The 18,609-nt window shown below is 35.7% G+C and overlaps 4 protein-coding genes across 5 annotated transcripts in view; 1 reads left to right on the top strand and 3 right to left on the bottom strand.

The window, feature by feature from the left end:
• The window catches only part of LOC134662333 (TWiK family of potassium channels protein 7), a 38,723-nt gene extending 20,435 nt beyond the window's left edge, over nucleotides 1-18,288 (bottom strand). The window contains exons 1-5 of one of the 2 annotated variants that reach the window (XM_063518521.1): nucleotides 18,023-18,288; nucleotides 12,347-12,564; nucleotides 1,727-1,879; nucleotides 654-777; nucleotides 193-351 (exon numbers count right to left, since the gene is read on the bottom strand). In XM_063518521.1, coding sequence (XP_063374591.1) covers nucleotides 193-351; nucleotides 654-777; nucleotides 1,727-1,879; nucleotides 12,347-12,490 — 580 coding nt within the window. In that variant the 5' untranslated portion in view covers nucleotides 12,491-12,564; nucleotides 18,023-18,288. The remainder of the gene's footprint in view (nucleotides 1-192; nucleotides 352-653; nucleotides 778-1,726; nucleotides 1,880-12,346; nucleotides 12,565-18,022) is intronic. The other variant, XM_063518522.1, reaches the window with a different exon arrangement.
• On the bottom strand, nucleotides 4,428-5,567 carry LOC134662334 (cAMP-dependent protein kinase catalytic subunit gamma-like). Its single transcript, XM_063518524.1, has one exon. The coding sequence runs from the start codon at nucleotides 5,556-5,558 to the stop codon at nucleotides 4,479-4,481; it is 1,080 nt and encodes a 359-aa protein (XP_063374594.1). The 5' UTR covers nucleotides 5,559-5,567; the 3' UTR covers nucleotides 4,428-4,478.
• Nucleotides 8,212-9,437, bottom strand: LOC134662336 (cAMP-dependent protein kinase catalytic subunit 1-like). The gene has a single exon (XM_063518526.1). It carries the CDS (start codon nucleotides 9,317-9,319, stop codon nucleotides 8,270-8,272), a length of 1,050 nt encoding a protein of 349 aa, XP_063374596.1. The 5' UTR covers nucleotides 9,320-9,437; the 3' UTR covers nucleotides 8,212-8,269.
• Nucleotides 9,729-10,848, top strand: LOC134662335 (cAMP-dependent protein kinase catalytic subunit beta-like). Its single transcript, XM_063518525.1, has one exon. It carries the CDS (start codon nucleotides 9,758-9,760, stop codon nucleotides 10,835-10,837), a length of 1,080 nt encoding a protein of 359 aa, XP_063374595.1. The 5' UTR covers nucleotides 9,729-9,757; the 3' UTR covers nucleotides 10,838-10,848.
• Nucleotides 18,289-18,609: the final 321 nt, after the last annotated feature.

Below are 18,609 nucleotides of genomic sequence, written 5' to 3'. Positions count from 1 at the left end.
GCAAGTGGCTCTTTGAAAACCTGTATCCTTCATGTCACTTCTCCCCTAAGTGGTAAAACAACACACTCTCGATAAATTGAGTTTTTAAAATCATCTTGAAGTGGTGACTGTTGAAAAAAAAGTGTCACAGACAGCGATAAAAGCTTGTAGGTATCGAAAGTGAAATTAAGGAAAATATTATTTGTAACTTACTTGGCATGGCAGGCAACTGCTTGGCAATAACAGAAACAACGGTAGCAAATACTCTGCCCAAGTCTGCGATAACCGTCAATGTCAGGGGTATTCCAATAAGTGCATAAAATATGCAGAATAATCGTCCCCAAAATGTCACAGGAACTATATTGCCGTACCCTATAAAAAATATTTTCGGACCTATTTAGTGTAATGGGTCTATTGCCTAAATAAAGAAACATTCAATTCAATTCATAATACCTAATGAAAATGTATTACATTCATACAAATTAGTCACATACCTATAGTTTGGCAAGCCATTTCCGTCAGCAGAAACTTGCGGCACATTTAAAAAAAAAAAATTTGCGAAGGGTTGTCCTTCCATAGAAAACTTTAATTTCGCGCCTTTTTCTACTGACAAAGTGGGTTTGCCAGAGTGTATACTTGAGAGCTTGCCAGTATGCTTACATGTTCGTACACACCTATAGTGGTGAGCACGGTGGACGAGAAGAACACGGCCTGCAGAATACTCCACTTCTCCTCGGCGGCTGGGAAATTATTCTCTTTATCTATTTTCAAACCATTTGAAGCTGCTTTTTCTAGAACCTAAAATTGTTTTGACTTTACTTACTTATGCATTTATTTACGTGGCATTTACTTATAAAATGCACAAAAAACATATTCTCTCTGTCTCACTATTAAAAGGAGCTGTTTATAATTTAGCAGACCTAGCTCCGAAATAAATTTTAAACGGTGTAAACAAATCAATTTATCTTTAGTACCTACTACAATTATACCTACACGTTTTAAGAATAATACAATGATTAAATTTTACATCCGAACTTTATATCCTCATGTATTTTAGTTATAAGTTATAACTATTAAATAATAATAAAAAAACACCCTACGCTATATGCCAACAAAAACAATTTTAATTCCAAAAATGCCTTATTATTTTGGAAAAGAGCTGTTGCTGTTTAAATTGCTAGATTGATTTTTATTAATCATAACTAAGAACCACTACAAGAAAACTCGCTTTTACGTACAGAAAATCGCATCGAAATCGGCCCAACCGTTGGAGAGCTACTATGCCACAGACAGACAGACAGACATTGTATTGGCGTCAAACATATACATAATAAGTGTGATTAATAGTATTATTAATAACACCCCTCTTTTTGCGTCGAGGGTTAAAACTAGATATTTTATACCTAATTATTCAACTTTCATTAAAAATTGACTTTGTGAAAATTGTGGACTATGGTTGTATGTCAAATACTAGGCAATTATATTTGCTAACCTTACCGGAAAGTATTTACATATAAACAATTGAATCATTTTGTATATCGGTAACATATTGATATTGCCCACTTAAGCCAGTAGTGAGTGCCACAACCACACGCAAATGCAAGCTCACACAAAATAAAGTAAAAACCAAATTAATTAATTACTTTTACCGACTGGACTGTATAATCCGACAGTGAGTATTTATGGCCCATGAATACATTAATTCAATTCGACTACTACAACTACAGGAGTTAGAATAGGTACTTACTCTTTCGTAAAGTGCTAGCTGAAAACTTATTTCCGTCCCATTTCTCCCAGGGTCTGACACGAACTGTATGAGCGCGTCTCGCGCCTGATCGACCCACATTCTGTGAGACTCCAGCTTGGCTATCTCTGCGGGACGCTCTAATGCTTGGAACACCTGCAATAACAGGGTTGGGTAAAACATCAACTCATATCAATATTAGTTTCCCTATAAGTACCTACACGAATACGAGTATATTACTGTTGTCCTGTTTAAACCTCCTGAGACCCAAAAACAATTGTTTTGTTTATGAATTTGGAACCCTTAAGCGTTGTTCCCACTTGTCGGATGTCGGGTCCGGATTTTAATTGGAGGTCCCGGTCGCAGACAAATCTGTGCCGGGCAACTGTGAATATAAATTCATACAAAATATTCTGCCACTGGGACATCCGATTAAAATCCGGATCCGACATCCGACAAGTCGGAACGGGCTCTAAGTTATTCCATAAAAGTTCAGAATAAGTATATTAGGTACGAGGGTCTCAGCACTCTCAGGAGGTTAAATGTCTTACAGGTTTACATATAACGGGTACTTATTTGTGTTATTTCGGATTTGCCAACTACTTTAAAAACAACGAATTGTCCAGCTTTACTTATTTGAGTCAATATTTTTATACAATTATGAGTATTAACATCTTTCCTGTGGACATCATACATATTCACGTAATAAATGGAACTTAAAGCCTTAATAATCTACAGGGTGACACTTAAGACGTAATACAAAATATGTTTTTCGAACTCATTTTCCTGGTGTTATAAGCCCCTGCTAGGTCTCCTGTTGTTAAAGTAATCATTAACATTAACATCATTGATTTAATTGTATTTCAAATTTTTAGGCTCAGTATGGTTACCCTACCTACTTAAAATGGAAAAAAGTTTGTAACCACTTTCGTAGTAAACACTCACCTGTTTTGATTATCTCGACCGATAATTTATGAATAAAATGCAATTTGACACATTATTGACATCGCTTGTCATAGTTGTCATAACAAATTTTGGTTAGCTCCTGTCATTGTAGCGAACTCGTGTTATTAAATAAATAATGCCTCCTCCATATCCATTTACAAAAACCAGCGAGTTGTCATGGCAGAAATGTACCTACTTTTTACATCGCGGAGTACGGTGCGGACTAGGGATTGCTCCCGGTACTGAGTTTGTATGGCGAGAACCGGGAATTCCCGGGAACGAACGGTGCAGAGTGCCCAATTCCAACACGGCAATTGATCAATTCCTACATACTCGTACAAAATCTGAGATACCATGGGCAATTTACAGTCCCAGTTCATGCCCAACGTAGACGGCGACGCCCAAGATACTCGGAGGCGTGCGAGCACAGGTGCTTAGGTATTTTATCCGACACCCAGAAGCCACAGAATCTGTATTTTCAACAAGATGGGGCTCCAGCACATTTTTCTTTGCGGGTACGAAATTACCTTGACCAAACTTTTCCCGAGCGTTGGATAGGAAGTTCTGAATGCCAACCAGTTTGTACTTGGTAGAATCAGTCAGGAGGAATCTTCGACGTCGTGCAGAATAATGTGAAGCGCAAGTTAGTGGTCACTTCGAACATTTGTTGAAATACGTCTAAACTTTGGATTTGTCTGATTTAGCAATAAAACCTTTTAAACAAGTACCTACTTATCGCTAATTATTACATTATTAGACATAATGTACAAAAGAATGGTACTGCACTCAAGAGCAACAAAAACGGTCTCCTTCTATGAGAATCACCATAAAAAGTTACCCAATTTCATTGCTTTCGAGTGTACATCATATGAGTGTAGTTTTATGTTTTAAATGTCAGATTTAGTTAACATGACAAATAGGTGCCACACGACAGTGTGTCCACACTTCGAGATTTTAATTAATTATTTTGTTAGAAAATTACTAAAAATAATTTTGATTCACTTTAATAACTGAGTTATTGCATCGTGTTCTCGATCTTCAATTAAGTCAGAATTACTTATTTTGTATTACGTCTTGGGTGTCACCCTGTATATTCAACTCTTTTACTCATTAAAATCTGTTATGGGGCCCATTGATTGCCAGTCCGCCGGACGATATCGGCTTGTCAGTTAAACGCAAAAGTTGACAGTTCCGAACAACTGACAGGCCGATAACGTCCGGCGGACTGGTAATCAGTGGGACCCCTTTAGATTAAAGCATTAGCAAAATGTATCCAAATATTAACTATTATTTTGTTTACGTTTACAGGAAAGACACACATTTTTTGGAACGTTTTTGAACAATTTACCTACATCATGCAAAATGAATACTTTGTATACGTCAAATATACGAGTTTATTATGATTATTTAACTATCTTGTACCCTACATCTTACATCAAAGCTACGATCGATGAATAAAGATTAAATGTACTATTGAGTTAAATGGTTTTTTTATAAAATAAATCAATTAATTACTTACTTAATTGGAATTGCCAAAATCATCAAATATTTGAAAACATTAATTACTATCAACTGTATCATTTAATGACTTAGTATAAAATAGAGTTAGACAGTAGTTGCTAAAACCTTATCCCTAGAGTACCTACTTATGCCGTTATTTTACACAAGTATTTATCCATTTACATATTTGAATATCTATATGTTATTTTTTCGAACCAATGCATTAATTATAAAAACATCACTGATATTATTTTGCAATAAAGGCGGCCGAAAAAACTTTTTTTTGACGCTGTAGTCGAGCATAAATATGCTAGAAATCTTGAAATTCTTCTTCGAACAGATTAACGGGAGAATGTTTTAGCTTGGTGCCCATTAAGTTGTCGCACCCGTCGATAACGTCGTTAAGTATTGGAATAAAGGGCGGCTTCAGTTGCTGGTTCAGCAACATGTTCCATTCCAACCCCTGGAACCACTCGTGACTCTTTATGTCATATACTCCCGCTTTTAGAAACCCAATTCGTTTACTAGGATCTACCTCTAGTAACTGCTTTACTAGCAATTTGCACTGAGGAGTCATTGTTGGTGGAGCCTTGAACGACCCTGACAGTATTTTCTCATATAGTACCATCGTGTCTGTACTGTAAAATGGAGGGTACCCAACGTTCAACTCGAATACAAGCACCCCTAATGCCCACCAATCAACAGAGTATGAATATCCTTTAGATTTTATAATTTCTGGTGCTAAATATTCTGGTGTTCCACATAAAGTCCAAGCTCTGTTCTTTAATATTCTACAAAAACCGAAATCTCCCAACTTGAGGTATCCCGTCTTTGTGATTAGGATATTCTCTGGTTTAACATCTCTGTGTATTACGTCGCAGTGGTGCAGGTATTCCAAAGCCAATACTACTTGCGCACTATAAAATTGAGCTAAAGGCTCTGATAACACCCCTAATTTCTTTAGTAATGAGAATAATTCGCCACCTTCTGCGTAAGGCACTAATAAATAAACATAAACATTATCCTTGCAACAAAAGTCCAAAGTTAATACGAAGATGAATTTGCAGCTTTGTAAAATTTTCTTTTCTTGAACCAACTGCTTTAGGGCTTTCGTCTTCACTGCAACTTCCTTCTCGATGGACTTCATGGCATGATACAGAAACGTCGTTTTGTCCCGTACCAAGACCACGGTTCCATATGAGCCAGTTCCTACATTTTGTATGAAATCAAAATCATCAATACTTTTTGTGTAAACGGGGGGATTTGCGTAAATTTTCTTGAACTCTTGTTTTAATTCATCCAAGTATCGTGCGTGGTTCTGTTGCTGCGAATGCGAATAAATATTCATGCTCTTACGAGGTCCAGACCGTGAACCCAGAGCAATCGACATGTTTTGGTAAAGGTATAACTATAAAATTCACAAATACGATACGATACGATAAAGATAAACTAATAATAATAATGTGTGATAATATATCATATGAACAATAATGTTTGTCAATGTGACATTTATAGTGATTGAACAATGATTTATAAATTATAATTGTTCTCTTTGGTGAAAAAATATAATAGAGTCTGTGCGGAAAGAGAAGAGTCGTGGCAGAAACGGGAACTAACATTTTCAATTTTATATGGCAATCAAACCTATGACACCTATCTTGTAAAAAGTAAACAAACTTCTGTCATTGTATATTTTTATTAACAAAAACCGCAAGTTTTATGTATAAAATATTTTCAAAACACGATAAAACCGTATATAAAGCCACAAAGAAAATTATATTTAACATTGTTCGGTTTTGTCAGCGAGAAGAATCGGCTAAAAGCCGACTATCGACTTACAAAAATTCGCGGAACGTGTTTCCGCTATTCACGGGTATTGATGTTGTATTTAATATTCAATAATTACCTATTTAATAAGCCGCCTAAGTAACTTGTCTCCGGTACATAATCAGTAAGTATATTCATTGAAAATATATTCATTTTTATAAATATGCAGGTCATTCATGATTTTTAAAATAACTGGCAAATAGTCTTGATACTTGCCATTTTATGCATATTTATATGTAATTTTTTTTTCAGGATTGAGTAAAAGTACCTACGGTATCTCGAATAAAAGACCGAAGCTAGCTCAAACATAAGTGACATTTTAATTCAGACTTCGATTACAAAGAATAAAACGTTTTGTAATAAAATATTTCTTTATTTGTAAGTTCGTTTACTAGGTTCCGTTAGTTACGAAAGTTTGTGGTTACGAAATTATATTTCATATTTAGCAGTGACTTTTCGGCGAAGTAAAATATCGTGAGATGAGAGAACCGGACATACCCCAATAAGGCCTACCTACCTACTTATGCTCTATTTTTATATCCCAGATAGTAAAATTACAGTTCTATTGCCCAATTTCTACCCGATCTACCCGGTTTTGTATTAAAATAACTGTTGGACTGCACAGATTAGGCAGTACATAAATGAGACTCTATCTTGTTTGGTACTAAAATGACAGTTGTATTGGGCAGATTCTTAACTAGTTTTAGCAGTTTTGGCAATCGCACTGTCACTTTTTAGTATCAGAGACATAAAAACAAGAGTGTGTTTTAAAACGAAAACTAGTGCCTGCGCTAAATTAGAGGATTGAGTTGACGAGCCGACACAACCACAAGGCTCCGTTTAGAAAGCCGTGGCAAAAAACCGGAACAAAAGGGATTCAAGTATCATGACCTCTAGTGTCGTACTATAATCACGTGACCAGTGTTGTCAGCATAGCAAAAACCATAAAATAGCACTGGCGCGCCCTCAAATCCCACGACTCTTCTCTTTCCGCACAGACTCTATCAAAGAGAATTTGACACACTCTATACAATACCTATTTGTTTTTTTTTTTGTTGATATTAATGAATGAGATAAGAATATGTTGTTTACAAATCCATATTTATACTGGGTCAACCAAATCTTGTCAGTAAATAGGAACAAAAAAACTATACTCATCCTTTTCTTTTGGGTGCTAGTACTAATGTAAGACAAAGATAGTATGATTCTTTCTATCTATGTTTGAAATCAAACAGAACTTTGACACACTATATATGAAGGTATAGAATTAAAACGAATTAAAAACTAAAAATCTATATCTAAAAATACCCTGGGGCATAGTGCCAAAGATACTGGCAGCATTTCCTCGCTGAATCTCAGCACTTATTCGTTGAGTGAGGAACAAATCTGGCGCGATAGGGAATGCTGAAAGGTACTCCACCGACAAGAGAATAACTCTTTTAAGTTAATGATGATGATGAGGAACATGGTGAGGAAGCTGCCATCAGCTCTTTTATCAATCGGTCTGCGCTTGGCTGGCAAGACAAACCATGACGGTCCTGAGTGACGTTTTAAGCCGGATTTACACTTGTAAGTTTTACTTACGTAAGTAGGGACACAGCTATACCACAGAATGAGCGATGAATATCGTTATCTCATTCTAACAAATAGCTTTATCCCTACTTACGTAAGTAAAACTTACAGGTGTAAAGGCGGCCAACCGAAAATCGATTGCAACCAAAAATTGCAACCTACACGAAGCATTTTTGCTGCATTCGAATATGCGCGTAAGCACCACATATTATAAGATAAACAAATAAGAGAAATAAGAAACAAAAAAAGAATTGAATTCGGGCAAAATACAAAATGTGGTGTGTGCGGTAGCGGTGTGTACTCGTAGCTTGGAAATTCATGTTACCAAGTTGAAAGTGCAAAATAAAATAATCCTAACTATTACACATTAACACATTATTTCAGATTTCAGTAGGCAGTATTCATGACATTTCAGATCATTGCGTTTTTTCGGCACTTTTTCACTCGTTTTGAATAGGTATAATATTTTATAGATACAGTCAAGTCCATAATATATTATAATAATTAAAGGACTAATCTTTCGACTCAACTTGAAATCTCGTTAAGTCGTCGTTAAGAAACGTCTATAGCGGAATTTCCTCAAAATGATTACTTATTGGTACGAACAATCATTGATTGATATTAATTATTGAAGTATATTATATTAAAAATATTGATACATATTTTACATTAGAAAGCATTTAACATAGAATATTATCAAATTTAAAAGTCCATAAATTCTTTTTCATATAAACATTCTTCTCCCGACAGTAATTTATGTTCTGGGACGTCAGGAAAATTGCAGGTGTCGCCAGGCGACGAAGTGACGGGCTTAAAGGGCGGCTCCAACTCCTGGTGCAGTAGCTTACTCCACTCAGTGTCGCGGAACCAACGGTGACTTTTTATACCAAATACTCCTGATTGAAGAGATCCTAATCGTTTCGAGGGATCTAATTGAAGCAGACTTTTTACCAAGTTCTTACAGTCTCCATTAAATATATCAGGGCATTTGTACTGATTATTAAGTATCTTATCGTATAGTTTACTTGGATCGGTATCAAAAAATGGAGGGAATCCAGCATTCATCTCATATATTAAGACACCCAAAGCCCACCAATCGACTGGGTACGAGTAGCCTTTTGATAGTATCACCTCCGGAGCCAAGTACTCTGGAGTACCGCATAATGTCCACGTTTTCTTTTGTATCACTTTACAAAACCCATAGTCAACGAGCTTCAAGAAGCCATTTCCTGCGACTAATATGTTTTCTGGTTTTATATCTCTGTGAATGATATGGCAATGGTGTAAATATTCCAATGCCAGTACAACTTGAGCCGCGTAAAATTTAGACAACTCATCACAGAAGTTACCATATTTCTGCAAGTAAAAGAACAGCTCTCCCCCTGCTATAAAGGGCAATATAAAATATAGATATATATTATCCTTGAACGAGCAATCTAAATTAATCAAGAAAGGGAATTTTATACTTTCAAGAATTTTCTTTTCGATTAATAAATGCTTGACATGTTTTCTCTCTACCACGACTTTTTTCTCAACGACTTTCATGGCGTGATATGAAAATGAACTTTTATCTCTTACTAAATAAACTTCTCCGTAAGCCCCGTTACCAATCGCTTTAATCGTGTCGAAATCCGCACGCGACTTTTTGAGATCGGGGCGCTGTTCAAATTTTTTCTCAAAATCCTCTTTCAAGATATCCAGATATCGACTATGATCTTGATGCTGCTGCAATGTGTATAAAGATTTTGCCATGCCCTGACTGTAAAATTAAATAATCCATTTGAAAACCTAAACTGGAAAATCATATTTTGTCATTACAATGACATTGTTATGACAATCTTTGCGTTCAGTTTCTGCTATTGCAAATATTAGGTACGTAATCTTTATTTTATTTATAGATTATTACGTTCTTGTATAACATATAAACATATAAAAATCTTTAGGCAATTTTATATTTTACATATCTCATTTTATTTTACATAAGTTTGTATTAGAAATAAAGACGTTGATAAAAATCTTAAAAACAAAAACAAAAGAACTAGATTTTGTACGATTTTTATCAGACAGTTTCATTTCTATACGTCATATTCACAGGCTAGTAATCTATCGTGCTAAAATTACTTCTTTTACGATAAGTACAAACATAAATGTATGCGTATAAGGCATTATTAGTCAATAAATTGAACCATAATGTCAGCAGAGCAGGAACAACCGGCTGCGAGCCGGTCATCGGGCTACAGCATGGCCAGGCAGCAACAGTACTCGCGCTATCTTCGCCAGCTGCGCCAGGATTTTATTGAGTATTGGAAGGAAAAAACGCCGAGTAACGGCTCACCGGCCGATTTCGAAAAAGGTAGAATTCTAGGTACTGGTGCTTTTGGTATAGTCTTTCTTGTAAAACATATTGTAACAGGAAAATATTATGCGATGAAAATGCTGGAAAAAGAGAAAGTTGTAAAACAAAAACAAGTTGAGCATAGCTACTACGAGAAAAAAATATTATGCGGTTTAAATTTTCCCTTTATGGTCTATATGAAATATTTCTTTAAGGACAACGTGTACCTATATTTTGTGCTCCCGTATATAGCCGGGGGAGAAATGTTTTCTCACTTGCGCAAGATGGGTAAATTTGACGAAAATACTGCAAAGTTTTATGGTGCTCAAGTAGTTTTAGCTTTAGAGTATCTGCATGCTTGTGATTTAGTGTATCGTGATTTGAAGCCGGAGAATATATTGATTGATAAAACTGGTTACATTAAAATAGTTGATTTCGGATTTTGTAAGTTCTTACAAGACAGGACCTGGACGCTTTGCGGCACTCCGGAGTACTTAGCTCCAGAAATTATACTGAGCAAGGGCTACGGCAAAGCCGTGGACTGGTGGTCGTTCGGAATCTTGTTATATGAAATGAACGCGGGACATCCTCCTTTCTACTCGTCTGACCCCATGAGGATCTACGAGAAAATCGTCATCGGAAAATATAAATGCCCTGATCACTTTTCTCCCAGCTTAATAGATTTAGCAGCTCAGGTTCTCCAAGTGGATTGCACTAAGCGTTACGGGAATCTGAAAGATGGTGTATATGACATTAAAAATCACAAATGGCTTCAAGAAATCGACTGGGATAGCCTTGTGAACTGTCGAACGGCTGCTCCGTTTAAACCTAAAATCCGATCTGCTTGGGACTCCACCAATTTTGATACATATGAAGATATAAAGCTTAAAGAAAGTCCTGTATGCCTATATGAAAATGATTTCAAGGACTTTTAAGCGTCGTTGTATTACTTAAAATTATTGAATTTGAATTACTTAAAATAGAATATTGTTTAGTTTAGACTTTAAGAAATGATTTAGTTTTATTTTCCTTGAGTGATATCAGATATGATACGTTTTAAATGTTTAAAATTGATATAGTAAGCAGTTATATTAAATTATTTACCAGCTTTCAGTGCTTTCACACTCATGCCTAATACGAAAAATACATTTGTTTTCTTGACCCTTTTTTAATTTTTAGAGACCTGAAAAGTATCCCTCCAGTACCATCGGTCCATTTGTTTTCAATTTTTTCTACTGTGGCTGTACTTACGTCTTTTTTCTATGAAGGGGAGACTTTTTGCGATAACTCAAAAACGGCTAAACTGATCATTTTCGCTCTAGTTTTCATTTAATGTCTTTTTTAAGCTCTATCTCTACGATTTTTTTCATAATTTTTTGACCTTTGTTCAAAGGTTAGAGGACACAATTTTTATTTTTCCTTTCGGTGCGATTTTTCCGAAATATTCGCTTTATCAAAAAAAAAAATGTTGAAGACCCCTATTCGTTTTGAAAGACCTATCCAACGATATCCCACACTGTAGGGTTGAAGCGAAAAAAATGTACACCCCTACTTTACGTGTAGGGGAGGTACCCTAAAGAAACTATTTTTGATTTTATTGTACGACTTTGTCGGTTTATTGATTTATATATTCATCCCAAATTGCAGCCTTCTAGCACTAAGGATCACGGAGCAAAGCCTCGGACAGACGGACAGACAGACGGACATGGCGAAACTATAAGGGTTCCTAGTTGACTTTGGAACCCTAAAAAAGTGCATCGGAAGTTCGGCATTTGGTGACACATACCTACTTTTTAACATTTAGGTATTTTGAGACTTGGACGATATGAATAAAATTCATTACGACATTCGGTCATTTCAAGTAGGAATAATTTGATATTACGTACGCATTTTGGGACTAAGTTGTTTTGAAATTTAGGACATGTAAATACAATGCCATTATTATATTTAGGTGCAATGTAACCCGGTCTCGCAAGAAGCGTGTAAATACAGGTCTTACCAAGCCCCCACCGGCGGTGTACAGCATGAGCGCCACCAGCAGCCACACTTTTACCCCCCCCCCCCCCCCCCTTTTATACCTCTCCAAGGTAACGCAACTAGCGGCCCTATACAACGCGTATTCTAGGTGTTCTTTCAGAACGCGATAATTTCGTGATTATTATTATTTTTCCGCAAATGCTTTATTCATGTTTAAAGCTTATTAATTTTGCTTTTAAATGATATTAATATTGATAGGGTATTATAATACATATGATAAGAGCTATATTCGCTTGACACAAAAATCTGTGGGTGTGCGATTTCCCTGACGCCGAGTGTATTATCTTATTTTTCATAGTTCCGTAATTACGGAATTGTTCCTTTTAGTTACGTAATTATTAAAAGATCAATAATAATCCGGAATTACGTTATTACGGAATGGAAGCCCTAGTAAATACAGGTCTTACCAAGCCCCCACCGGCGGTATACAGCATAAGCGCCACCAGCAGCCCGATATGGGCCAGCGCCGCGCGCGGGCATAAGCCGCCCCATGCCGAAGGCTTCGGGACGCCCATGAGCGACTCCGTCTCCCATGCCACGCCTTTGCACATGGCGTCACGTGATCTTCACTATCCGTAGCATTGTTTATTTGCACTGACTTCGAGTGTGCAGTCGCGTTTGCATACTGGAACAATAAATATACAAATAACGTTCTTTATTGCTAAGTTTCTTGTGTCTTTTTATAGTAAGCACAATGAATATTCCAGTACTTTTAGTGAAGTGAGTGGGAAGCCTGTTTGACGTTATGAGATCAGTAAACCGAACCTAGCCGCCGCGCCGGCGCTGCCATACAATCCATGTTACGCTCTCATTTTAAAAAGTTATTCTGAAATAACATGAAATTTGACATTGAACATTCAAGTAACATATGTACTATATGACTCATCGCCTTGGGAAGACTGGCAATTGTATACATGTGGTTGGAAGTAAGATTTACAATAATATTCCATGTGACATTAAAAACATGAACACCATTTCGGGTTTTAACTCGCGCTTAAAATGTTTATTGATTCGGAAGGCCTATTACTCCGTAAATGAGTTTATTAATGAGAACAATGAGACAAAAATATGAACATTCCATCACAATGCAAATTTAAATTTTTATTTATTTCTAATTTCTATGCCTTATAATATTGTCCTAAGCTCACTAAGTGAATTGTAAATAATAAATGACAATGTATGACTATTACTGAATAAATGATATGATATGATATGATATGATATACTTATGTCTATATTATCATGTCTGGTACTAGGATTCGTTGCTAGAAGTTGTAAGTGATACAAAGAAATTAGAGCGAGTAGAAGATTTACATACAAACATTGCATTCTATGTACACACGTAATACAGTCACCACACGGGATTGTTACGTCATTTAGGGTCCTAACTAAATTGGTTGTTCTATACCTACCTACTTACGCTATGGAATGTCCAATTTAGTTAGAACTCTAAATGGCGTAACAATCACGGAGCGTGACTGTCTGTACCTACTAGCTCTTTTTTCATGAGGTATACAATTTTTATTAACGAAATTTACCTACACCAGACATAGATAATGTTTCTTAAATTGAACATGCCAAGCTTCATGTCGTTTTAAGAGCGTAAAAAAATGTACATTTCATTCATGTCTTCAAAATATTGACTTCTTGGGCTCATTTTACTCAGAATCATTTGTACATTCACGCCCCATACATGAAAAAATGTGTCCCAAGATTTCCTTTCCAGATCGTCACATTTTTGTATGAATAATTTTTTTATTTGTATGAACGTGACGCACTGGAAAAATATTTGTTTAAATAAATTTTGGGACACTTTTTTTCATGTATGAGGCGTGAATGTACAAATGATTCTGAGTAAAATGAGCCCAAGAAGTCAATATTTTGAAGACATGAATGAAATGTAAATTTTTTTTTGGAAAACGCTTTTAAAATAAGAGCCCAACTTCGATTGAATGGGGCGGATGTTCCATTTGTGTTGTTTATTTATATAAGGTATTGTTTGTTTAATTAACTTGTACCCTACACATTGTTCTTCGTTTCTTTCTTTAATAATAGTAGTTTATGTGACTGCTACATAATGAGAGGCATTAAAATACGAGTGTGGGTTTAAGAAACGAACGTTAGTGAGTTTCTTAATAGGATCACACGAGTGTTTTAATGCCTAATTATGTACAGTCACATACACTACTTTATCTAAACCAAACACATACTTAAAACTAATTAAAAGATAAACTGTACGTCAAATGGCGGTGAATGAAAACTTTTTTCACGCATGTCACGCATCCGTAGTTTTTTTTATTCCTAAAGTCTATTTTTTTATTCCGTAGACTGAAATGACAGTTAATAGTATGAACATGAAATGTCATTTCATACTATTAACTGTCATTTCAGTCTACCGAATAAAAAAATAGACTTTAGAAAAACGAATGAAGACAATGAAGTCCCTATTCTCATGTCACTCGCGATCAAATATCGTGCGGTTTATATTAAAAAAACATATCGACGTTTCGTATCGATAACTGTTTTAATACGATGGATACTAGAATAGAGACCCACTTGACTTTTGACTGCTGTTCCAAACTCATAACGTTACAAAAAATCTGTAACGTTATAACTACTTACACCTACAGTTTCTGAACGCATTATAGAGCACTATTAATGACATGTGTGTAGATAAATCAATATAATGATGTACACTTGTACTTACTCGTAACTTATTCTGCTCATTCCCATTGCATATGCGTAGATAATACCTATCACTACCTACATAGTATAAAACAAAGTAGCTTCCCGCTGTCTGTCTGTCCCTAATGTCCCTATGTATGCTTAGAACTTTAAAACTACGCAACGGATTTTTATGCGTTTTTTTTTAAATAGAGTGATTCAAGAGAAAGGTTTATGTATAATTTGTTAACCCGTGCGAAGCGGGGCGGGTCGCTAGTATCTACATATTTAACGAATCAGAAACAACATCCCGACCTATTCAAAGAATTTCAAATTGAAATTTTGATTCTGATTCTGAAATGTTCAATATAAGTAACCTATATACACCTATGTAAAAATATATGTATGTATGATTGATTACATATGTATATGCATGGAACACATGGAATGATGAATGGATAATGATTGATAAAAACTCCGACCTATACCTAGGTACAATTAGTAAGAAGTACAAAGGCGAACTTATCCCTTTGAGGGATCTCTTCCAGTAATATTATTATTAGGGATTGTGTCCTTGTGTATAACGTTACTCTACAGTTTTTATTAAGCAAATTAAGAAGGGTTAATTACAAATAAAGTTAGCATATACCTGAGCGTGGCGTGGAATACAGAATGAAACCCGTAAATTTTGACTTTCGGCATAGTTTGAATAAAACCTAATTATACATAATATTCATATGGACCTTGTCGCCACCGCATCAATGAAATGATAAAGTGTCACCAACGCCACGTCAAAACTTGTACGTATACAAACCTAGTGTTGGTAAGAACTCGAGTCCTTTGAGTCCGAATTTGAAGAACACACCTTGTTTTTACGAGACTCAGCGCTTAAAAAAATTTCAGTAGGTACCTAGGTATTTTAAGTCCCGAGTCGAGTTCCTTATTGAGTCTTTTTTAAGAACAACTCAAAAGGACTCAAGCCTCCGAATAAAGACTCAGTGAACAATTTTATAGGTTTTTCCTAAATAACAGTAAATAAAATAGGCGTTATTGTATGATTTGTGTACCTAATCCACAAATTTTACGTTCTCTGAAAAGGTCTCAAGTCTCTACAAAAGACTCGGGTCTCTATTAGAGACCCGTCTCTAACAAGTTGAAAAGAACTCGAGTTTAGACTTAATTATAAGAGTGAAAAACTGAGTCGAGTCTTGAAGCAGAGGACTCAAAGGACTTGAGTCCTACCAACACTAGGTATACAACCCTGACCAAAACCACGACTTGATATGAAGTCATGGCGTGTGGGGCACGAAATATACCTACTGACTTTATATCAAGTCACTGGCGGCGTAAAGGTTAAACCGAATTTATTCTAATGTATTTTAACGTTTAAGACAAACCAAAATAAATTACGTACTGAATATTTTCAAGTTTACCCTACTTTACTTCTGGGTGCTTCTGGTAAATTGTATTTAAAATTGTTTGTGAAAACTTCCAAAATCTGTTTAGTTTCGAACACTGAAAATGACTTAGCACTGGCGTTATTTTAAAGGCCATGAATCCAATTGAACCCTGGCATGTTCGCAGTAAATGATTTTATCGAACAGTGGCGTATGTTTGCGGCTAAGGCGTGCGTGCTGCCGGCGCGGCGGCCCACTCTGGGCCCACTCTAGTCTTGGTATAAACTCGAGCCTGCTCCTTATATTTAGAACTCTAAACTCAGACTCGGACTCAGACTCAGTATTAACCCAACTAAGGAAACAATTAAATTTTAGTCGTCTATCATGTTGTAGATATATTGTAAATTAATTAAGAGGAAAAGGGACGACCGTTTCTCCATACCCCCGTAGGTACCCATACCCAGTATGACCTATAAAGTCACCACTACGCAAGGTATGTATGGTGGTTAAAATTTCACCCTAGTTTCATGTTCAAACATATCTTAAATAAATTAAAAATTTCAATATGAAATTAACTCGAAGTTATAAAGTATGTTTCCTCTTCAGTTCTTCTGTTCATCGTGTTTTTAAATATTTCTCAAATCTGCAAACTTGTGTCACTGATTTCATTAAATAGGTAGTAAGTATGAATAAACGAAATCTATGTCTGCCTATTTTAGCATAGAGTGACCTAATTTCGACAAATTAAGCTGTAGGTATGCGGCAGGCTATGTAAAAAGGCTGCAATGGCGGAGAATTACATAACAAAAAATGAAAATTCTTTGTTCTCTAGACTTAAATTACTGTTATTCCCGCTAGTAAAGAAGTAAATATAAGATAAGTTTATTAAATTAAAAATATATAAATATTTACCCCAAAAGAATAAAATAATGTAAACATACTTAGGTACATAAAGACTATATTTGACTAATAACTGATCACAATTTAATGCAAAAGGAACACTTTCGAAATCAATAAAAACCAAGCTGGCTGATCGCAGAGCGTGCCAAAGAAATTATATAGGTAGGTATGTACCGTCGCCCACACTGTTAACAGACAGTTCGTAAACCTTATTACAAAAGGCATAAGGCCCACCGACGGACAGCTAAGAGTGTTGCCGTTTGTACAACACCAAATCACATAGAGTAAGTAAATATATATGTGCGGAAAGAGAAGAGTCGTGGGATGTATGGGGCCCCCAAGGGTCACTCGCATATGACATCTATTTCAGTTTACAATTTATATAGCAGTGTTTCTATACTTAAAATAACACAAATTATTTATTTATATTTCCACTGAAATAATTTGTGTCCTCATACTTAGTTACCAATACCAAAACATACAATATACATAATATCCAATATACAAAACACATACGCGTGAAAACATTACCCTGCTGTCCTCATTAGTCGGGTAACAATGTATTATAATTACCACTAAGACCAGCATAATACCTAAGATTAATAAGTTAATTGATGTTGATAAAAATAAATACTTGACTGTTTGTCTTTGGGAATCATTAATCAGAATCACTGATAGTCACTGAACTATTTAATTGTTCAGCCTGTAACCATGAACTCTTCCCATATTCACAGAAACTAACAAGATGCTATAAAGTAAAGTTTGGGTGTTTTCTATGTATATAAGTATGTATTTATCTATACAAGTATGTATGTCGTCGCCTAGCACCCATAGTACAATTTTTGCTTAATTGGAGGCTAGGTTGATCTGTGTAAGATGTCCCCCAATATTTATTTATTATTTATTTAAAGTTTAATTATTGGGACCAATTACTGGGATTAGTTGCCAAGCGGACCCCAGGCTCCATGAGCCGTGGCAAAATGCCGGGACAACGCAAGGAAGAAGATGAGATTTAAAGTTCAATTATTCTAGGACCATTCAATGGATGCGGATTAAGAAAAAGTTACGACGAATCAGTCAGTTTCGAATTTAATTCGAAATTTTATTTAAAGTCAAACCCACCTTGCGTCATTTCATCTTACACCGATTATTTGCAATTTTCTCCACTTCCGCAGACTTAATCACTGTGCTAAAATAAAGCGTTTTCTTAACCGTCTGCTTCCACGAAATTTTCAGTCCGGGTACAAAATAAAAGCACTAATTACCATTTAACACATTATGCAGAGACATGACAAACATTTAAAATGCTACTTTAGTTAATGCACGAGCAATGGCACGTTCTGAAAGTTTGCGCGGTGGCAGCGCGAGGCACATGCTGTCAGCGCCGTGGTTCGCTAACAACTGAAACCTGACTGAAACTGATTACGAGCTTTTGCTGAAAAGATAGTTTTCGCGTGATTCAGCTGCACGCACTCGTAGTACTAGTGAATACTCGCTGCAACATTCTAAAACGGTAGTGACGACTGTTGAAAGTAATATTTTATTACCCGAATAAGGAATAAACCTATTCATTATATGTATTAATAACTAGGAATGCAAAAAAGGGTTAAATTATAGTATTTTATGCAACCGTTGTTAAAGAGAGGTCAAAAAAGGCGAGTGGCGTGAGTAACAATTTGAGGCGAAGCCGAAAATTGTTAATAAAGACG

Source organism: Cydia amplana, chromosome 3 (assembly GCF_948474715.1).
Source record: "Cydia amplana chromosome 3, ilCydAmpl1.1, whole genome shotgun sequence".
Lineage (NCBI taxonomy): Eukaryota > Metazoa > Arthropoda > Insecta > Lepidoptera > Tortricidae > Cydia > Cydia amplana.
The sequence above is the reverse complement of the archived record's forward strand: the minus strand, read 5'-3'. Positions and strand labels throughout refer to the sequence as shown.